The 24,727-nt window shown below is 34.7% G+C and overlaps 1 protein-coding gene across 1 annotated transcript in view; it reads right to left on the reverse strand.

The window, feature by feature from the left end:
• The window catches only part of IL12RB2 (interleukin 12 receptor subunit beta 2), a 581,203-nt gene that overhangs the window by 178,626 nt on the left and 377,850 nt on the right, over positions 1 to 24,727 (reverse strand). The window contains exon 13 of the mRNA XM_044085599.1: positions 11,572 to 11,706. Within this exon, the coding sequence (XP_043941534.1) occupies positions 11,572 to 11,706 (135 nt within the window). The remainder of the gene's footprint in view (positions 1 to 11,571; positions 11,707 to 24,727) is intronic.

Genomic DNA, 24,727 nt, shown 5'->3' on the forward strand with positions numbered 1-24,727 from the left:
AGGATTCTGCAGTATTGTTTACATATTGTTAATACTTGTTTCTTTCAGAGTTTAGTTCAGTATTTCTTGCACTGAGTTGTACTTTGCACCTTGTATGTATATGTATAGGTATATTTATTTTTTTATCTTGTTCTTAATAGTTGCATGTATGTCATTTGTCTTGTTCTTAATAGTTGTATATATGTCGTTTATGTAATTCATACTTGGAGAGTCACTGAAACCACAATCAAATTCCTTGTATGCATGCATACTTTGCCAATAAATGTGATTCCGATTAAGAGGAAAGATGGTGGTATTGTTTTAATATTTCCCAGTACCTACCACATTTCCCCTTACAGCAAACCAACATGAACATTCAGTACAGCAGCTTCTTATTGCTTTCCTCAAAATAATCATAAACAAATATATATTACTGTCCTTTACATCCCTCATGGTGACAATACAGCTATACTGGAAGATTTCCTACATTGGATATCAATAACATTTCCACATGAAAAAAATTTACTAGGTGATGTGAATGTCATTTGGTTGAACATAAACTCCCCTACATCTAGCATGAACTTATATAGTTACACACAACTAATTAATAGCCCCACACATTATAGCAAGACATCAAATTCTCAGACTGGATCCTAGTATCAGACCCTAGCAAATACTCCATTACAGGTACAATGACAGATTCTCTCAGTGATTATCTCTCAATCTAAATGGCTAGACATCTCACACATCCAGTTAAACCATATTTATAAAACAACATGTAATATTTCCAAGTTTAACTCAGAAATGTTCATTACTACATTATCATCTATAAACTGGAGCTTCCTAAATATCCTCCCCTAGATGATGCTGTAATAAAATTTAATATAACTTTCTAAATATCCTAAATAGCCTTGCACCTCCTGGAAGGAAGAGAATGAAAACAAATAATGCAATTTAGCTATCCAAAAAGTAGAATACTAATTCAGAATACAAAAAAGCATGGAAAGAATGTCAAAAATATAAAATACCTCAGCATCATCAGAATGATTTGCAATCGTACTAAAAAGCAAATAAATGAAAAAAAACTATACTATAATAGCTTTCAGAATAATAGTAAACCCAACACTAAAAAAATTGGACAGCCATTAAAGAAAACTTACATCCCAGCCAAAAATTCAATCCAAACGCCTCTCTCAATAACTCACCACTCAAAACTGCAATCCAATTCAACTCTTATTTTATAGATAGTATACTATTTCTACCTAAGGATTCCTCAACATCTAATCCCAACCCTGCCCAACAGCCACATATCACCACATCTACTTTTACCTTCAAACATGTGCTCTCATCCTATATAAAACTACTCTTAAACAAACTTAAACTGTGCTCTTCTTCAGCTGATCACCTTCCAAATGAGTACCTAAAAATATCAGCCAGTAGCCTTGCCTATTCTGTCTCAATCCTTATAAATATGTCAATCCAGGGATCCCACACTCCCTTCTCTCTGGAAAGATTCACACATTATCCCTCGGCACAAAGGAGGAAATTCAACAGACATTAATAACTTTAGACCTATGTCAGTCTTATCTCCCCTCACCAAACTACTCAAAAAATGTATTTGAAAACAATTGCTACACTCTCTCCTGCAGGAAGAACTCTTATCCCCTACATAACATGGCTTCTGTCCTTCCCATAATACTAGCACTGCCCTTCTAACCTATATAGATGCTGTCAATAAAGCTAGAGATAATGGCAAACTAGTCTCTTCCTTAGCTCTAGACTTGTCTAAAGCCTTCAACACTGTTTGTCACAGCAAACTTCTTCAAATGTCCTCACTAGGTTTCTCTCAGCCCACCCTTCTTTGGTTCAAAAGCTACCTGCCTAAAAGGTATCAATCAGTAAAATGGCACTCCACACTCTCTCCTTACCTCCCAGTCACCACTCGTGTACCACAAGGTTCTATCCTTGGTCCCCGCCTCTTTAACATTTTCACCAACGCCCTCTGTACTTCAATAGAACAGGCCACCCTAATACAATACACAGATGATTCCAGTCTTATTTGCACATCTGACAACATGGTATACCTCCAGACAATTACTCAGGAAGCTTTAACAGCCACTGAAACATGACTTTGTAACTCACAACTCATGCACAACCCCAAAAAGACTAAACTACTACTTGTTTTCCCTAAATCCCTCTTTCATGAAAAAAACAAAATTTAAAGTTGTCTCTCTTGATAATTCAAGCATTGAAGTCACTTCTCATAACAAACTATTAGGTGTGATAGTGGGGTCTATATTAGAACATCGAAGTTTCACAACTTCAAATGTTCTAAAATTGACCCCTATTCAGCGAACTTTGAAAACATCGAACATGCAGAACAGCGACTTTTCCTAGGGAAATAATTTGCTGTTCCTAAGCACATACACACAACACAAGCACACCAAACAAACAGCAATCCACACACATACACCTAAAATCTTACATCTAACCCTACATTAAACTGTACATGCACCATTATCTATCCACTTACCTTAACCCAAACCCTAACCCGAAGGTTCATCACTATCGCACACTCATCTCACCCGCGCCCTAACCCTAACTCACCTACCCCACCCTAACCCTCACGTCTATACAATCGCACACTTACTTGACCCGCGCCCTAACCCTAACTCACCTAACCTGTGCTCAATCGCACATTTACCTTAACCTGACCCGTAACTTTCCACCACAGTGCTGAAAATAACAAAGCGATAGAAATGGACAACTGAATTATTTCCCTAGGAAAAAAATTGTTTTTCTGTAGCTTCACTATTTCAGCGTTTGCTGAATAGGGGTCAATATTAGAATATTCGAAGTTGTGAAACTTCGATGTTCCAATATAGACCCTGATAGTGGATGATAATCTTATATTCGACCTGCATATACAAAACTGCATAAGAAAAACTCATTAAAAAATAGGGATACTTTACAGAGCCAAAAAGTTTCTCACTGACACAACTAAAACTAAACTTGTCACTACTTATCTCCTCCCCACTCTTCTTTATGGTGCTCCCATCCTTAGTAACCTCCAGGCTTCACAAAAATTAAAACTTGAACAATGCTAAAACAAAGTTGCTAAATTTGCAGCACATACTCCTTGCAGAACCTGCCACTGTATAGCACTGAAAAGCCTAATTTCATTAAAAGTGCCACATCAGCTAACATATACACAACTTCTTAACACCTATAAAATTATCCAGCATCCATCTGCCTGTCCATCACTAAAAAACATTCTACACATCTATGTTCTCCATCGGTCACTGCAATCCAGTAAACAAAAACTCCTGTCTGTCTACAAACCTAGCAAATCTGCTGGGTATTGTCTGTACTTTTACAAGGTTGCTAAGGCTTGGAATGTCTTACCTGCATCAATCAGGTCTATACCCTCTCTCCCATCTTTCTAAACCACTCTGAAAGACTTCCTAGCTAAAGTATGGCTCTGTTCTTTCTCAAATTTAGGATAAACTATATCCTTAAATGTGAACAGGTTTCTTTTCAATTATCAAACTTCCTTACTTTCAAACCAAAAAGGTGGTGCAATAGTGCTCAAACACGAACAGTTGAACCAAAAAGAGCACTAATGTTGTGAGTCCCCAGAAATTAGTTTATTACAGATATAATTAAGCGCTTTCGTCAATGCCAGTTGACTTCATCAGAATAATAAAAATGTCAAAGGAAATGGGTTTAAATAGTATAAACTTGACAATGATTGGTTCATCCTTCCCCCAATGATTTAACTGATAAATATCAAATTCAATTCATAAATATTAAGTACATACTTGTTAAAAACACTACTAAAACATCATACTGATACTAATTCATATGTATTCAACAACTATCACAAAAATAAAAAGTTCAAACAAGATACTCAGTATTGCACATACATATAAAACAACCCCAAGGAAGGTTTTTGTATGAGAAAATGTAGAATAGTGGGACATTTAAACCTGTCCTGCATCTTCTCTCAGTATTTTCTGAGGACTCACAACATTAGTGCTCTTTTTTTGGTTAAACTTCCTTACTGCTCTCTAAGTCTCTTCCCTGACTTTCTCACTAAATATACCACAAGCCTGTTTTTCCCTCACTTCATATTGTAATTCCTATTTGTATTAGACTAACTTACCTTTAATTTCTTTACAAACTGTCTAAAATATCTCTAAATATTAAATTATTGTCATATATCTTGTATCAATATTTAAACAATGCTTTTATATTATACCTAATCTGTTATAATTATTTAAACTGCAGATGTTTTTGTTTTATTTTTGAAGATTGTAAAATTATTGTTCTTAAATGTTTGCAATAATTTGGAGCTTTCCTTCTGGGGCCTCCACTGAAAATGGGCTTCTACACAGTCAGAATTTCCTGGTAATCAAATGTCAATAAATAAGTAATAAATAAATAAAATAAGTAAAATTGCATGCCTTCAAGGAAGTCATCCTTGGTCTTCCTTCATCTCCCTTCCTTTCTTATTTCTCCTTGCAGGTTGCAGTTATTAAACCACTTTCAGCTCTGAACCAGTATTTGTGCACAGCCACCATTGACCCACTACACTCAACTGCCTATTTAAGCTAGAAAATTTAGTTTTTTTATTTTTCTGTAGAAATGAGATATATTTTATGATAAATATTTTGGCAGCCTAAACAACTTTGTCAACTATAATAGCTTCATTTTCTTAGACCAAAGCAGTCCCATTAGTGCTTTCTCCTTCAACTATGCTCCATTGATTGTTTTTACCAGTCCACTGTCTCCCTTCCTTAAGCTGATTTCTCATTTGCCACCGATGCTTGTGTAACCACTTTCAGTTTTGAGCCAGTATTTTTTCCAGAGCTGCAGTCCTGCATTTTGGTTTAATTTTTCTCATTGTTTTGTTGTCCATAGAAACCTCCTTACCATTACTCAGTTGTTCAAAGAGTCAAGTGCAATGTTTACTGACATCTATCACCTTTAGTAAGGTTAAGCTGATATTGGACTAATGCTCCTACTACAACTGTGTCCCAGAGTACAAAATCAAGAGTTTCATCTACTGGGACAGAAGTGTTTTAACCTGCATTGTTCCTTTTATTTATCTCTCTCAGCAGATCTGTGGCTGTTTAAATTCAGTCACCGATTGTTTTTCTCTGTCTCTTTGTCAAGTTTTCAACATGCTTCATTTGCCCTCACTAATGTTTGGGTTAATTTCACTCCCCTACTCTACCTCTAATTCTTACCCAACCCTCTTACTCTACATTTATCCTTCCATAGCAGCACTCTCATGTCCAACAAACCAATACCAACAGTCCAAAATAGAAGAAAATAAAAAAACACAGCTTGATTCACCACGATACAGAATCCACACTGACTTCAGGAAGTATAAATCACCATAAATTTATTCTGGTACCTCGGCCTTTCGCCTTCAAGGAATAATTCAAATAAAGAATCCATTTCCTTATATATAAAAAACAGATACTTAAAACATACAAATTTATTAATTATTTAATTACATCAATTAGATCAATTAGCTATTTAGTAAAGTGAACATTGCCAGTCCAAGGTCAAAAACCTTTAAATACAGAAAAATGCAGAAACATTTTTAAATTGCTACCATCATACTAAACATAAATACATTTTTATTTTTATTCATATTATATTCTAAAGAAACATAATGCTACACAACCTATGAAATTATGTTACTATCCAACTTTGAATGCAGAAGAATATTTAAAATGCTGCCATCCATCATACTGAGCATAAGTACTTTTTAAATTTTTGTTCTTATGTTAATCTAAAGAAACATAATCTTCCATAACCTATAAAATTATGTTGCTATCCAAGTTCATGCCCCTAGGATGTAACGTATGATAATTTAAAATCATTCTACATTCTAGTTAAATTCCCTTCCAAAATTCCCTGTAGTAATCCTAGGTCATGCCAAAACAGTAAAAACAACCCCCCACTGATCCATCATGTTTGGATATGAAGTGAGCAGCCATTGGACTATCCATTTTAATTCTTCTGATGTCCCTAAGTGTTCCAAAATGGGCACCTTAACTTTCTTACTGGTTTGTCCTAGGTACCAACAAGTATTGGTGTAGTCACAGCCTATAATATAGATTGCCCACATGAATTACAATCTTAACTCTCTCCAGCAAAATATAATTTCCCATTAATTTTCAATCCATACAAATGTCTTACTCTATTGCATACTGTGCAATTACCACACATCTGAGTGCCTACCATACACCCATCTGCAACACTAACAACTTTCCTATTAAGCAGATCTTTTAAATTATTATATCTGCCATAGGAAAATGTAATGTGTCTGGGAAACAGAAACCCTACCGAGGCATCTTCATGAACTATAGTCCAAACCTGTCTAACTATACCCTCCAAAATTGGAGAGAAGTTAGAAAATCTGGTGCCAAAAAATAATTTTTTCCACATTCTGATGCTCAGTCTTTTCTCTGTCAATATGCAATCCTCTGCTTCTTCTGTGACAAACCTTATGTCTAGCTCTGGAAAGAACATCAGAATACCTACGTGAAAATAATCTCTCATATATTTCATTCAGAAAACCTTCTCAAAGTTGCTCTTCAGAAGTGTTATAAAAAATCCTTCTGAATTCCCCATAGGATAAAGATTTAAGCAAGTGGGGGGATGCATACTCTCAGCATGCAAACAATTAACTGATGTGGGTTTCCTATAAGGCTTGTGCTACACCTTATTCTGGTCATTTATATAGAACTCTACATCCAACAAATGCTATGTTATTAGAATTATATTCCCAAGTGAATTTTAAACCATGTGTGTTCTCATTCAATTGTTGCATAAAATTCACAAACATACCGTGCTTACCTCTACACACAAAAATTAAATCGTCAATATATCTCTTGTAATATATAACATTATTGACAAAAAACTGATTTAAAAATATGAACTCCCTTTCAAACTCTCCCATATATATTGTGGCATAAGATGGGGCGAAAGCTGCCCTGGTGGCTGTGCCTCTTAACTGCAAATAGAAATTATTTTTCCATTTAAAGTAATTGTGTGTAAAACTAAACTCAAGAAGGGCCAACAAAAATGTTGTTTGGGGCCCTTCCCTCATAATCTTAGCCATGACTTCTAATCCCCATCTTTTGTCTATATTTGTATATAAGACCAACACATCAACTGTAGCCCAAAAATAGTCTTGTTGCCATTCTAGATTGTGTAACTCTTTACAAACCTCACTAGTGTTTTTAATATGGGAGGGTACTGGTTAAATAGCTCTTAAAATGAAAATCCAAAAATACATTCACCTTCTCTATATAAGAACCAACGTCTGAAATGATGGGCCTGCCAGGAGGAGTCCTTAAGCACTTATGAATCTTGGGGATAGCATATAAAAAGGGATCGCTGGGCTCTTTCACAGTTAGCTTTTTAATGTCACTTGATTTCAAAAAGCCTAACCTTTCTCCCCTCTCCAACAGTTTTCCTAATAGGATTGTCTGAAAGTTTGCCATAAACATTTTCTTCAGGCAATATGTCCTTAACCATATTTTCATATTGTTGAGTATTCATAACCACCCAATTACCCCCTTTGTCAGCTTGTTCGACAGCAATCTTATCTAATTGCAGTCTCAACTCTTTTAATGCTGACCATTCATCCTTACTGAGATTGTAACTGGTGTGGTTTTTAAGAAAAATACCATACTGACTTTCAGTCATAGCACATATTGTATTTTCAAACACATTTATGGCATGAGAATGTTTTGGAGGCATGAATGTACTATCTGAGGGTAAAACTGGCATGGATAAAAGTCCATAACATGTAAAAAAAACCTTATAGTTTGTTCAGATACTTCATGTAAATTGTCATAAGATAGATAATCTTCCAACAGTTGTATAAACATGTCAGTTTCATGCATGCTCAGATTTAACAATTCATCATTATCAGATGCTACTAACATTGCAGGATCAGTTCTCTGTTGTTTGTTATGTTCATTAAAAAATACCCCCACATTTAACTTGTGACAAAACCTTTTTACATCCAAAATAATATCTGCTAATGGTGGAACCCTGGAATGAATAAACTTAGCCCCTTTCAAAAGTACACTACACACATTATCAGTTAGATTGAAACAGGACAAGTTAATGATTTTTAACTGTTCAACATTTTCATCAAGAGGATTAAATTCAGAACAACCAGTTCCACAAAGAAAAAAAAAATCCTCCTTGAAAGGCCTGGTGGAGAGAAAAAAGTTAAAGGCAGGCTTTGATGGAACTTTTAAATGTGGGAGGTGTGGACAATGACCCTATATATTGGACACTGATTCCATTAGAGTCAGGAACTATGGTAAAATTACTACTATTAAGAAGTGTTAGTGTTACACCAAGGGAGTGGTATATATTGCAACCTGTATGGTATGTGAGGGGTACTATATGGGGAAGACAATCAGAGCCCTCAGACAAAGAATATATCAACACAACTATGATATACTAAAAAACAAAGAAACCAATGCTTTATTTAAGCATATAAAGGTACATCTGGCACATTATTTTAAATTTTTTGTACTTGAACAAGTAGACCTGGGTCCACGAGGGGGGGCCCAATGATGACTTCCTTGAATATTTAGAGCTCAAGTGGCAGATTAAATTAAATGCATGTCAACCACCTGGGCTCAATGACAAGTTATCCATTAGTTCTGTATTAAAACTAAAATCAGATTTTTATATGTGATTCTATTCAAGATCTGTGTTTTAAATCATACTTCAATACCCAACACATTAATGTCTATGTGGTTGGTAGGTGGCAATTGGTGTGTTGTAGTGGGCAGTTACTGTGATTATGTGTTACTGTCTTTTTAAACTGCTTAATTATTTTACAGGAAGTGATGTTTGCTTTGTCAACCAATGGCTGTAAGGGTTAGGGTATTTAACTATGGTATTTTCTGTTTGTTCTTGTTCTGATGAAGTCTTGTGATTTTGACGAAAGCGCTTAACTTTTTTTCAATAAATTTTCTGGATTTAGTGCTGCAGTGTTCCTTTGGTGATCCTCTTCATATATTTTTTACTTGGTTTTGGTATTCGTTGTTTCTAAGTACATTTTAACAATATAATAAACCAACAGAAAAATAATGATCTGCTTGTGTCCACCATGGAATTAGACTTGTCAAAGCCATTTGATACCGTCTCGCATCAGCAACTACTCATTTAACTCTCCTCAACAGAACTTTCACAAAACTCATTGTCATGGGTATTTTAGTTACATATCTGGAAGGTAGCAAGCCATTTAATGGCAACAAACCTACTCATCCTTTCAACCAGTTACTGTAGGTGTCCCTCAGGACGCTATCCTAGGTCTTCTCCTATTTACTAAATTTATTCATAACCTCCACACCTCCACTCACCATGCTAGTTTAGTTCACAATGCAGATGATGCAATACTAATATGTGCAGCCTCAACAATAAATAAGCTCCAAGACATTAGACAAAAATATTTCTCCTCTGAAGAAACCTAACACAAAGAATCAAACCTACTACTCAACCCCAAGAAAACTAAGTTAATTTTTACTTCAAAAAGTTGCCAAAATCAAAAGCAATCTTTTACCTTAAAGTCAGCAGATAATACTGTCACTGAAACTATAACTCACAGTAAATTTCTAGGCATTATAATAGATGACAATCTCAAATATGACCTGCGTATACTACACACCATTAAATGTACACACCAGAAACTAGGCTTCCTTTAACGGATTAATGGATTCCTTACAGATACTGCAAGAAATACTCTAGCCTTCATACTGCCAACTCTCTTATATTCTGCTCCTATCCTAGCAAAGTTAAACAATACTAACAGAAAAAAACTTGCCTCCTGCTGCAATAAAAATAGCTAAATTTGCCACCAGTCTCCTTCATAGGACACACCATTGTCATAACTTAAAGAAATTAAACTGGCTTAAACTGCACAACTACCTAACATATTCACAACTAACTTAAGCATGCAAATTCATTCATCATCTAGAAAAATGCCCTGTACTAAAAAAACATATATTTGCCCTTCTTTCGAGCAGGAGATCTTTATCCTATGAAAAAATTCTTACTACTCACAAATAAGTCAAATAATGTTTCCTCACACAAATAAAATTCTCCAACAAACTCAGTAGTTTTAAACCACTTCTTAAACAACATCATAATCAATCTTGGTCCTGCACATGCTCATCACCAGGTTAAAGCTTTGTGCTCACTGTACAATACTCTCCAAATACTCTCCTTAAACTGAATACTTTCAACCTCTCACTGAAATGACAAAACAACTTTCATACATAATTGCTGCCTTTACAATAAATAAGTTGCACATAGGCTTTCTATTTAGCAACTTCTACCTCTGTAAAATCTTAGAGTGTATAAATATAACTACTACTATATATGTATACATGTTAATACACATGTAACTATTGTGTTTAACTGAAATTAAGTATAATGCAATGTAAACAAATGGAGCTTTTCTCCCTGGACCTCCAGTAAAAATGGATATTACCCAGTTGGACTTTCTTGGTAAACAAAGTCAAATAAATAAATAAATACATAAATAAAACTGTATAATGTGAAATGCATATAGAGATCAGTGGTTATACTAAAAAATTAAATATTTACAAAAAGCTGATGAAATGGTCATCGCCTGTAAGTAAATTAATAGAGAACTAGTTAAATTCAATGGTATTATGAGATACCATGCAGGAAAAATAAATATGGATATGTAATAACATAGACTAGGATGCACAATCAGGTAAAATATAGGGTAAAAGCAAGCATTTTAGTAGTGAAAGCTGAAAAAAAACATAAAACAATAACATTTATGTAATGGAAATGGTATTTTCCCAACTTATCCCCCAACGCCTTTCTCTGCTACTTTATGTTATCTATAAAAGCTTTGTCTCCATTTTCATGGAGCTGCAGAACTTTTGCTCTGATTGAATCTTTGCTTATCTGATTCCTATGCCTGCCTCCTTCTGTTTAAATTGTTACATTTCTCAAACTTCATATTTTGTGTTTTGTTATCCTTCCTAACTGAGATATGTTTTATCTTCAGGTTCTAACCTCGTTTGGAACAAATTTACTATTTTTTTCTTTTTATAAGCTGCATATTATTTTGGCATATTTGAAGTCTCTTTGGCATTCTTCCATACCTCCTTCATTCCTATTATAGCCTTTCTGAAGCATTGCTAGATTTTTTTGAAACACTACCCTCCTGCAGTTTTATGATATAGCATAGCACCTGATAATCTGAGTATTAAATATAAAATAGTACAAGGGTCTGTTTGTACGTCTAGTTTTAATTTGTTTGAAATTGCATGTATTCATGGTATGAATGCAGTTTTACTATAAATATAATTATTCTTGCCATTTTGTGTTTCTTTGTTGTTATACTTATTTTTTTAATAATGTAACCAAGTATCATTCAAACAAATTACATATGTAAGAAGAGTGATACATATTTAATGCAATGAAATTATAAAATTACCAGTCTAATTCTATTAGATAGGGTTAAAGTACAATACAAAGAGTTCTAATACATTTACATCTTACTTTCTTGTGTAAAGCATAAAGCCTGTTTTCCTTTTGGACTTTCTCCGGCCTTAGTTGAAGCGGTCACTGTTACCAAATAAACATCTTTAGGTAGCACATTATCAAGCAGAAATTCAAATGTAGTTGGCTCTACACCTGAGGAAACAACAAAAAAAACTTTAGTATTGGCTTGTGTTAATTGTATTGCTTGTTCTCTTAGCAACACACACATTTATATTCACAACATTTAAATGCTTTACTTGCTGGAATCCAACAAACTCAGGAAACTGTATAGTATTATAACTATTTATCATATTTTAGGCTAGTAGGTAGACTAGCATTAAGGGTGTATTGAAATATATTTATGTGTAAGCTAGCATACTGTAGCTGCCATGCATAAATCCATTACTCTGAAATATTATTTATGCATTGTGACTAAAAGGATTCTTGCTACCAGCTGTCCAACCTGGTTAATAAATGTACAAATAAATAAATAAAAAGTCAAGAGGTGTTGTATAGCTATTTACATGTAATATGTTAGCAGTTAGGTAGTTATTGATTGTTATAAGTTTGGTTTACACATACACACCCAGGTGCACATATACATATGCCCACATACATGTCATGTTTTTGCTGTAATGCCATAAGGTGGTAAATACCTCTCAACTGTCCAGATTTTCTCCTCATATCATTAGTCTGTTCCTCCAAAAATTTGTGGTTTTCTGGCAAATCATTCAGGGCTGAAGTCACTAAATAATGACAGACATTTGAGTTTCAGACGTCATATAGTTTAGAAAATATATAACAAAATATTTTATTTTAACATGTTTTTAAGTTTATGCAATATTTAAAATCTGTCCCTATTTTTGAGCCATTGTCCTCCCATTATTTTTGGCTTTGCCCAGATTTCTTGTGCTAAGAGGTTGACAGATGTGTTGAACAGACAGTATTCCTGACAATTCTGAAGTTATACAAGGGCTCTTTGGTTTATTTTGTATTCACTTCACTTCTTTTTAAGGATACTATTGAAGTACGGTTGGTTTTGTTTTGTGCCCTTCTTGCTTCCTTGTTTGTTTGAAGTGGTTGACTTCTCCCTGAGCCACTCAGTGAAGTTAACGGGCATATTAGAATGCTCACATTCAAGAAAATGCTATTTCTAACTATTTTGAAGTTAAACAAGAGATTTTTGTGTTTATTTTGTAGTTACATATGTACCTTTAAGGATACTGAGAAAATACACTTGTTTTCATTTCTTTTTGTCATTTTTGCTTCCTACTTTGTATGGAGTGATTCATGGCTAACTGAGCCAATCAGTGAGCTTGCCTGACATATAGGAATACCCACGCTCAAGTGGATGCTATTCGAAGGTTTACAAGGACTTTTGTATTTATTTCATATTTTCCACACATATTTTGAAGGATATCAATCAAAATGTCTTCATTTTTATTTCTTTTTCTGTATTTCTTGCTTCTTGCTTTGATTGAAATGTTTGATGCCTGCCTGAGCAAATCAAAGTGTCTGACATATAATAATTCCTGATTGTTTTTAAAGGGTTAATATACTGTGGTCTTTTTGTGTGATTAGTTAAAAAACAGCAGGAAACAGGATTGTGGTTAGACTGGATATACTAATTTATTATAAGTTGGAGAGCTTGCTGAAACAGAAATTCCTAACTCAGTACAGAAGATGTGCTATTTATATGAAAGCAATATACTCAGTTAGATCTGATTACTGTTTAAATTATTCTAAATTAGGTGAGCTATTTATTATACTGAAAGTGAAAAACATAAACAATAATTCTGAAGGCCCCTTCAGCAATTCTACTGTTGTATGTACTATTAAAGTATTTAACTTTTGTAAAGAAGACCTTTAAGTTAACACAAACCTGAAACAACTAAACTTAGGGCTAACCAGGATACTAGTGATAACACTAGGACTAGTATTTTAAATAAGGGAGAAATATCTTTCTATGTTAACAATAGATATTAATAAGAGTAAACCTAAAAAAAATCATATTAAAATAAACCATTTGCACAGGAATAAAAAAACCAAGCACTGTATCGCTAATACATTAAGTAATTCAGTAATCAACATGGGCTTGAGCAAGATGGGTGAGACTTTGATACCAGGACTCGTAACACAATATTGTACAAAATATATCAGAACATGAATCTGAATCACATGTCACTGAGAAGCATGCATCATCACTGGACCTGTTAGGACAACATGAAATGACTAACAATGTAGAATAGCCACCATCAGTACTTAAGCCTGAAATTATGGTGATGAATCCATAGAAGAAGAAAGTCTGACAAGTCATAACAGTGAACTGTAACTGGAGAATATATTAGACAAAACATTTAAATGAAGAGCCTTTGGAGGACTATGTAAAATCCCTAGCTAAATGATGGCCTGGAGCAATATATTAGAGAAACTGAATTGCTGTTCCCACTTCAGTGTACTAAAGACAAGCCCACAAGCTGTGAGAGAAGTTGCAGCCAAAATAATCAAGAAACACCAAATAATAACATAAAAAAGAAAGACACATCTGTTACAAATACCTCTGTTATAAATACAGTTCCTCAGAGCTGCTCTTGGTTTGGCTACTTAGCCTTAGAATTACAAAGAATCTGCTGCAGCTAAAGCCATATGCTGCTAAAAGAACAAAAATAAGTAACATTTTGTACTTCTGCTGATTGTTTTTACTGTATTTCAGAAGAATCCTGTATTAATCATTACATTTCTTGCACTTTAGCAGAGTTTCAAAGCTGAACTGTTTCCACTGCTGCTGAAATACTTAATTAATTGTGCCTGCTAGTTTTACAGGACAATAGTATCTAGATTGTGTAGTGTCTCTGCACTTCAGCTCTAAACCAGCATTTTATATTGTGAGGATTTTCTGACTGCATCTTGTGGCAGAAGTGGGTTGTAGCAAACATATCTGAGTTGGGGGCTGCTGGCTGAAAGCTTACTTTGTGTTTTCCTGATTGGTCTGTAGGCCTTGCTGTTGTAAAACTTGTTTTTCTGATTCTATATAAGCCCAGTGTTTGTGCTAGGCTGATCTCATGTGGTGGTTAGCAGTGCCTTGTATAGATGCAAACACTTTCAAATTAAAAATGATCTTTGAATAACTATCTGAGAAAATAAGTAAAGAGTTTTACAATTGTGTTTACCACAACTAGAAGACAGAATGTCTGCAGATAGACTTTCTTTCCATTGTCTTAAGACAGATAAAATGGCAAGGTTTAAAATATGAAAGTGTTCATTGTTTTACGACTTCCACTTTCAGGCAAGTTTCTAAGAGATAAGTGTCAGCTTCTAAGAGATAAGTATTTTTCATAGAGACATGTTAAATTCTGTTGGTATCTGTTTATCCTGGGAACTAGAGGCAGGTGTCAAATAGTGATGTCATCTTGCTAACCCAGCAGTAATGTGTATTATTAATTTGAGAACTATTTCAGAGAGACAGTCTGTGTATTTTGTTTTTGTCTCTGGACCTGTAACCATCCATTCAGCACTTGCATTTGCTTTGCTCTGTAAGTAAGACTTAGATCATAGTATTTCTCTTAGAGATAGATAGGAATATAGTACAGTAAGATCAGTCTAGATGTTTTCTGTATTTATGTGAGACTGTCCTGCATTGTTGTTTTAAAATATTTCCTGTGATTCTGAACTCTGTTTTCACTGTATTGAGTTATTGACTATTGTTTTGTTCTCTTATTATTTATTATTAAATATATTTAAACCTTTTAATCATGGCTGGTTTGTTAGAGATATTTAAGCTCTTAGAGTACTTGCATATGTATTTGGTAACACTGTACAGGCCACTCTTAGATAGCTTTCGTCTTGGACACACTTACCATTTGGATAATAGTAACATTGAACAGTAGAATTGGTCACCCTTTGGGAAGGGCGTTATAGTAGCTGATAAGAGCTGGTTGGTGGCAGTGTTAACTACCTTTTAGTCTGGGCAGAAGTGGGCATAGCTAGTGAACCTGTGCTAGCCTTTCCCAGGATTGTCTGTATGTTTGTATATAAATCAAATCTCAAAGTGTGTGTGTGTGTGTGTGTGTGTGTGTGTGTGTGTGTGTGTGTGTGTGTGTATGTGTCAGCTACTTGGGCAGGGACACAAAGCACTGGTTGGACAGAGAGGGTGCTGGAGGTTTTGACTTGACTGCTCAGCTGAGACTCAACCCTATGGCTGTGCCAGTGGGCAGTCTTATTGGGGATCTGGAGAAAGGGAGAGAAACCAGCCCCAGACTGACTGTGATTTCTGTGTGATTTTAAGGGAAATTGTACTTTACTGTGTGTGTACTTGTCATCCTCCCAATATGCACATCCCTCATTGGTATTAGTGGTGAGGATTGAGGCTCCTTGAATTACTTGGCCAGTGCAGGGACATCACAATAGTAATGCCAGAAGCCTTAATAACAAACAGCATAAATTATACTGTTTAATAAAAAAGGATGATTTTAGCAATATAAGAGGCATGTGATTCTAAGGACATTATTTTTTAAGATTATAAGAAATATGAATGCCTACATGAAGCTATTAGAAGTATGTGAGTTCATGTTTTTGTTGAATAACACCATTTCTTGCACTGAAGTACTGATAAATCATAACTTGGAAACTATTGCAGTGGACATCTCTGCTTTATTGTATACTGACAAGTGACATTTAATTATTATTTATAGATGCTCTTCTATGAATTTAGATATATATCAGGAGTAATATAAAGATTGTTAATAATATATTACTCATAGGAGATTTAAACTATGTAAATATTGATTGGGCTAATATGTAAGTGAAAACTAATTCTAAACTGGAATTCCTAGACTTGTTTTGATATCACGGACTATCTCATTTAGCATTAGACAAAACATGTGGTGAAAATGTACTTGACACTGCTGCCACTAATCTTGACACTATTGTTCCCCATGTAGTTATCCATCCCCCTTGGGTATCGTTGAGCTAAATTCAATTGTATTTGATATTTGCAGTATGAAACAAATGCATCATTTAATCAGCAGATACTTTTATGGAAGAGAAACCCTGAAGTGTTTAGAAGCACATATTAGTTATGTTGATTGGAATACTGAACAGTAATGAAAAGTAATACATTTGGATACTTAACCTTAGTAGATAACTTTCATTCCAGCTATTGAAAATTCAAAGGAAAATAAAATGCATAGTTCACAATCTATTCGTTTCCCCTATCAATGAATTGCTCAGATAGTACATGTCATACTTTGTCAGTATCATGTAATTCCAAGAATCCTATTAGTCCAAATATTATCCCAGATAGCATTTCAAATGTTTAAAAAAAATCAGAGTAAAGTGCTTAGCCAGACCTGAGAAAATTCCATTTACACCCCTAATCAGATTAAGTAATGAATTATATCCTGTTCTTCACAGCAATTTTTAACAATTTGTTAAAATGGACTTTCTCCCACTAACATGGAAATCATCAGATATCACACATACACACACACACACACACACACACACACACACACACACACACACACACACACACACACACACACACACACACACACACACACACATATAGATAGATAGATAGATAGATAGATAGATAGATAGATATATAGATATAGGTATAAGATAAATACAGTGTGGTTAAAAATTACAGACCATTAAGTTTTGGGTAAGTGTTTGAAAGCTTTCTCGCTGAGCTATTAACAGTCCCTGTTAATAATTCAACTTTTATAGATTTTTACATAATGCAAGTTTACTAGAGGCAGGTCTAAATTAACTAACTTAATTGAATATGATAGCATTGTTACTATGGCGATAGAAGACCTGGCAAAGGCTTTCAGCATATTTTCACATTGTACAATCAGGAATATATTTTGTTCTAATAACAACAACCGTTGCATTTTCAGTGGATTGATAACTGGATCATTGGGAGGGCACATTATGTTGTTATTCAGGGCGTCGGATCTTGAACTTTACCTGTAATTCTGTTGTACCCAGGGTCCAGTCCTGAGTTCTGTCTTATTTAATCAATTCTTCATCTACAGACAATAAATGATGTGTCAGCAAATATGCTGCCATCTGGACAATTAGGTTTATACTAAGAAAACTTAGTTGTAATTGATATTTATTTTAAAGAAATCACACGTGGGCAAATTGTCCTGGGCTTCAATTTAGTGCTAGCAAATAAGAGCTACTAATTTTCAGCAAACCCTCATTTTATAAACCTATCACATTATATGGTTCTTCATTACTGGAAGCTGAAAATTATTGTGGCTTGGGAATTATTACTATTCACAAATGCTATTTTCAGTGCAGGGACATGAGATAACTTGGGTTGCTAATGAAAACTATTACTACAAGAAATAACTCATCACCGAAATATAATAACCTATTTTGCAGTTGTGAGACATTATATCTGGTAACACTAGAATCTAGCCAAAGACAATTTACTAAGAAAATGCAATCAGTAAGAGAACATGCTTATATGTTATGGTGCCAACACCTAAACTTATTGATTATTTAATAGAGGTACCTCATTGGTAAATTAATGCAAGCTTTTAAAGCCTTTAAAGATGAATCATTATGAGTATCATTAAACTTAGACATTTACAATAATCCAAAAACACACAGACATAACAACTTGACCTTCAAAATCCCTTTAAATAAAACAGAGATAAGATGTGCTTATGTAATGTGGTTTTCCCCGTTGCATGTTTTGAACTACCATATGAAGTACTAACTTCTGATAACCTGAATCATTTTAAGTGCACTCTTGATAATTGGATCAGACAATTGGTCTTTGAGGTGAGTTTTCAGAAATCAGTGTTCTTTGATAGCCTAAAGGCCCGAACACTGGTACCAATGGACTTATAATTACATATTACAAAAGACATTCAGGCATAATAAAAGATTAAAGTACATACATTTGCACAATATATGGACATTTACCATCACTGAACTTGACAGTGGAGTTAAAGTTATATACTCTAGTGAGAGCCATAGTGCCTCACAACTAATAATGCCATGTATGAAACATCTTATTCAAGATAAGTTGTTTTATTACTTCCACTTGCTATTGTCGTTAATGATTTTCTATTGTTGCCTTCTATTTCATATTTAGGTGCCACTGCTGTTTTTGGTACCAATTATCCCTGGAAATCTACTACACAGTGGATGGCCTTATCATCAGTCCATGGTGACAGTGCCTTATCTGATTACGCTGATGTGTGTCAGAGGATGAACAGTAGATACAGGCTCATGTCATTCTCAGGATGTGGCTGGACAAGCTGGGTCCTTTATGATATTTAATCAAGTCTTCATCTACAGGCAGTAAATGATATGTCAGTAAATATGCTGACAGCTGGACAATTAGATTTAAACTAATGCAAACAGATGACCTTTCTGATAATTTCACAGACCAATAGAGTAAGATAACGAGGAAAGGCAAGAAACTCTACAGATATACTATGAAATGTTAAGACTGGAGGAACACTTGTGGATATTTATAATGGTGTTAGTACACTGTTTGCAGCAGGCAATGCATACCTATGTAGCATGTCCAAAAGCCTGCAGTACACTTGATTCATGTTGGGCCAGCACCTTGCAGATAACTATGGGAACCACCAGGAGGAAAAAGAAGGAGTGAAATTATAAAAGGATAAGTATCATATACTTATATAGCTCTTCAGTACTTTAGTTTGTTATCCCTGCTATGACAGTATATGCAGGTTAAACAAAATCACCAATGCCACAACAGCAAGGAAGATAAGCGACAGCTTATAAAAAAGAAACTTAAAATTATTCACCAAAAAGCCGCTGTCGCAAACCGCAATGTCCAGTTAATGCACACTGAATGAGCCAATGCTTATAACGTCACACACGCTGTACCTTTGGCGAAGTGTACAATGCACGCTGAATAAGCCAATGCTTATAAAGTCACAAACGCTGTTTCTTTTAGCGAAATGCAGTCAAAAGCAAAACATTTGAAACCCTTCTCCTCTGCAGGAAAGGGATGTGAATAACCAAGATAAAAATCCTCTTCACTGCTCCAAAACAGGAAATTACAGTCACCAACTCCAACGAGGTAAAAAACAGCTTTATTCACAAGAAAGTAAGCGCTTTCGCCGTTAGGCTTTTTCAAACTTTACAAATTACTACTAGTAAAGACCATTTAAATAACCTATACTACTCCCTGATAGGTGAAAACATTTTCAAAATTTAAAGCGCCACTAGCCACAAACAGTAAAATTATGCTACAACAATTAATGATACAAAAATGTAATATATATATATGGTGCATAAAAACTGTTTCACATAAATGCATATCCAGTTAAAAACATGTGTAATTATGCTTTTCAAGCAAATAAATCTTCATTAAAACAATGAAAATATAAAGAGCTATAAAAACATGTATATACCAAAACATCTAAAAAAGACATAAAGACATTTAAATTCATTTGGGTCTACTAATAATCTGATGATCCATCTTAGTTCACATTCAAGGGTCCTATTGATCAGGTCACCCCCTCTATAGCTAGGTACTACATGTTGTATGACTGCAAAGTTAAAACTGTGGTCAGGGCCCATTGATTTACAGTGTTTAGCTAACGCGTTGAAATCTGACCCCTTTCTAACATGATAATTATGTTCTCTTATACGGTCTTTTAGTACCCTATTGGTTTTGCCTATGTAAAATGAAGAGCACACTACGCACCTAGCTAAGTATACCACATTTTTACTATTACAGTTCGTATTAGTGTTAAAATAATATGTATATCCAGTAACTGGATGTACAAATGTTTCTTCCACACTAATAAAATTACAGTGATTGCACATACCACAGGGTGTAGTGTTCTTATTTTTTCCTAAAGTAGGTGGTTTGTTCCATCCTAACTTCGGTTTACACAATAATCTCTTGAGGTTGGGTTTATTCCTGTAGGTGAGCCTAGGTCTTGGTCCTACTATTCTAGCAATCTCACTATCAGAAAGCAGGATATCCCAACTCTTATTAAAGATTTCTCTAATCTCTTTTGTGTCTCTGGTATATGACATAATAGGTCTAACTTCCATAGGTGTAGTTACTGAATTCTCTTCAATACTCCCAACATTATCTGAGAAGTAGGGTCTAGCCTTAGTTGTCCTTAGCTGATTGACTTCCATTATAACCTTTTCAATTAGCTCCAGATCATACCCCCTTTCTATAAACTTTCTCTTCAATTCTTCTACTTCTTTATAATAATATTCATCTCTGGGGTTATACCTAGATGCTCTTATAAATTGACCTTTTAAAATGTTGTTAAAAATATGTGTGGGATGCATACTTCCTCTATTGAGTAATGTGTTTCGATGACATAACTTGCGATGCACAGATGCATTTAAGAGTCCATTTTCAAGTTTAAAAATATCTACATCTAGGTACGAAACCCTATCCCTAGAGTAAATCATGGTAAAATTTAAAAAATCTGTGGATGAGTTCATAAGGCTCATGAAGCTAGTTAACATATCTATGTCCCCAAACCAAAGAAAAAAGAGGTCATCCACAAATCTGCGGTATAACCCCACATTTTCTTCAAACATAGTCAACTTATAAAGAACCCGTTCCACCCAAGCAGCAATTACAAGGTTGGCGTAGCTATTGGCACATGACGTGCCCATAGCTATGCCATCCCTTTGTAAATAAACTTGTTGACCATAAGTGAACACATTGTTCGTGAGTATCATCTCAAGGTACAATGTAATCAACTCTATCTTATCTGTCTGAAAGTCAGAATGCTCACGTAGATATTCTTGAATATAGGTAATACCCAAATCATTGGGTATCATCGTAAATAAACTGGTTATATCCATGGTGACTAGAAAATACTGTTTTTCCTCTCCCAGATTCTTAGTATATGCATACAGATCTAACAAAAATTGCTTACTGTCCTTTAATATATTTTCATTTTTGTCAACCAATGGTCTTAGGGTTGACTCTACATAAATCGATAATGGCTCTGTGACCCATCCCTGTCCGGCTACAATCGGTCTCAAGGGTGGGTCTGTGCTGCACTTATGTATTTTGGGAAGCCCCTGTATGACCGGAATAACTGGATTTTCTACCTTAAAACAGTGATAAAGTTCCTCTGTAACGCTCGATGACATAAAAAGATCATTAAGTGTATAGTATACATCAAACACTTTCTGTGCAACTATTCCCTGATCAATTTTTACATAGAACTTATCATCACTTAACAAACGAATCATTCGTTCATTGTAATCTGTTGTATCCATCAACACTATGGGGCCCCCCTTATCAGCTGGCCTGATCGTTAGGGTATCATCCATTCTCAAACCTTTTAGTGCTTGTCTTTGTTTATAATTCAAATTCTGTTTGTATTTCATATCTTTATGTTTATTAAAATAATTATGTATGTCATTCTCCACTACCTTTCCAAACACATCTATCACCGGGTGCATGGGGGGAATATAGGTGCTATTAGCCTTAAACCGAGGTATATGATAGTCATTTCCTGTTACACCAAAATCTAGCTTCAATTGTATCTTTCTTATAAACATTTTGGTATCTATCACTAAATCTGTTACATCATCACCACATGTGGGTATAAAACTAAGACCCTTGTTCAAGACATATTCTTCATCTTTGTTTAAAACTTTACTAGACAAGTTGACTATTAGTGTGGAGTTCTCTCCCACATTTTCTTCAGTGTAGGTCCATTGTATCCCAGTGTAATACCATAGATACTCTAGTCAACACCCAGGATTGTATTTGGTAATGACTGCCCATGTCCAGGATAGTTGTGCGCGCTATCCTATGGCACATGCAACTATATAGCTTAAAACATTTATGGTTTTATTATAATTCAGGGATTACTGCAGTTAATATAGATATTAACACATAACCTCAAATTGGCATAAACCAACAAAATAAAATAAAGTCACACAGCAAAAGTCCTGACCTGGGACTGCTAGAAATGAAGCTTTGACTCACAGTGTAATAAAAAAATTGAGTGCTTTCATTCCTTATTAAAAACAAACAGAACTTCATCACAATCAAAACGCTTAAAACTCTTTCTTAATTTAAAAACCATAAACTAAATGATATAATCTTGAATAAGCCAATATAAAACCAATTATGACAATTCTGACCAATCAAAAATATGCTTTTAAGACCAGGAAGTGAACATCCCCACTCCTAACCAGTAGTTCTCAAAACAAAAATCACAATACATTTAACAGCAAAAATGCTTTCATTGATCAATCACTTTAAGCTTATCTATCTGGGACTAATGAATATGCATAAATAAACACAGCAGATGAGATTTTCAATGATGAAGTATCTTTAAACTTTAAAAAATTATTATAGCTGCTATGCTGCTAAAAACATTTAATTTTGATGCTGTCATTAAGCCCTGGGAATTTGTCAACCTTCAACCTGGTTTGTCAGGCAGTTTCTAAGCATTCAAGTTTAACTTTGTAGTTTCCATTGAACTCGCCAATCTCTGTGGAGTCCAACACAAAAAAAAAAAAAATGAAATTTTTTAAAGTTTACACAAGTATTTGAATGCCTTGCTAAGGCATTGTTCTCATTTTTGTCTAACTGCCAGTGTGTGCTCATAAATTATTTGTTTAAATGTTCTAATAGTTTTTCCCTGTATAAAAACAGGGACAAGACTTACAAATGGCCAAATACACTACCCCATGCATTTGGCAGTTATATCTGCCTTTCAAATGTAACGTAATGTCTCATGCTGTCAAATAAATACTTGAAACATTGTTCACAAAATGACACTGTTCTTGGTTACCAGATATGATTTTCCAGTTTCCCATTATGATGTTACTGATCATGAAAGCATCTGTAATAATTGGTAAGGGGAATGCTTCCAGACACCCAGTCTCTCTACTTGCAGAATGAGAGGTAGTCAGAACTTCACCCAATAAACAATCAGCATTGGTCTTCCTAAGGTTTGGTTTTGTTGTTGTTAACAAATTAGCAGTTAGCAATGAAACTTCTCCTAAAATTTTCTTCAACCAATCCAGATTGTAACCTCTCTCCAGGAACAGTTTCTGCAATAATACACATTTACTGTTGAAAACTTCCTCTTTGCTGTTGAGTCTGTTTAGGCAAATAAACTGGCCTTTGACCACCCCTCTTTTCATATGAAATAGCTTTAAGCTTGATTTGTATGGATACTGTTTGATGAAGGTGTTTTTTTCCCAAAGTATGCTGTTCTTGATGCCATGATCATCACCAGAATTCATTAAAGAAATGTCCAAAAAAACTAATTGTGGTCCTGAAACCACCTTGATGAAACATAAATAAGTGGTACTGCTGTTTAAAGGATCAACCAGATGGTCAAAATCATCTGATGTGCCATTTCATATAAAAAATAAATTGTCTATGTACCTGCAATAAAGCAATACTTGAGAAAAGAAGGGTGTGTTTTAAGATGTTCAAGTTCCCAAAGGGCCATGACTAGATTCGTAAATAATGGGGCAACTCTTGCCCCCATGGCGGCTCCAGTTTTTTGCTTGTATAATTTACCCGCGAAAGTGAAAAAAGTGTTTTCTAGTACCAGACCTAATAAGTCACAAGTGGTGTTGACCAACCTATTGTTAAAACTGGTCTTAATGGTCAAGTACCTCCTAACAGCTTTGATGCCATTGTGGTGGTCAGTGCAGGTATATAAGGAAACTACATCTAAGGATGCCAAGACCTACTCTCCTAGATGCATTCAAATCCCAAAGTAATTCAAGTAAATGCTACAAATCTCTCAAGTAGTAATCTGAGGTTTGAGCAATGGGATTTAATAAATTGTCCAAATAGATGGAAATCAGCTCAGTTTTGTAGTGGTCTGCTGCCACTACAGGTCCGGACAGAGTTTTTTCTCAGTCTTTGTGGACTTTAGGAATCCCAACGAGATGAGCAATCTTAGGAAATTCCACTTGCATAAACCTGTAAACTTCCAAACCCAAATCTCCCTGGTTAAGACGTTCATTCAACTTATTGTCTATATCAGCAAATTGGCTTTTTATTTGTTTGATGCTGATTTCTTTATAACAAGTACAATCTGCTAACATTGTTTGAATGGCCTCAATCTAGTTGGTCACAGTTCATGAAAAACACAGTGCCCCCTTATCAGCCCTCATTACTCTAATGTTCTTATTAGCAATTAAATCA

Source organism: Protopterus annectens, chromosome 10.part0 (genome assembly GCF_019279795.1).
Source record: "Protopterus annectens isolate FY-2018-M chromosome 10.part0, PAN1.0, whole genome shotgun sequence".
NCBI lineage: Eukaryota > Metazoa > Chordata > Ceratodontiformes > Protopteridae > Protopterus > Protopterus annectens.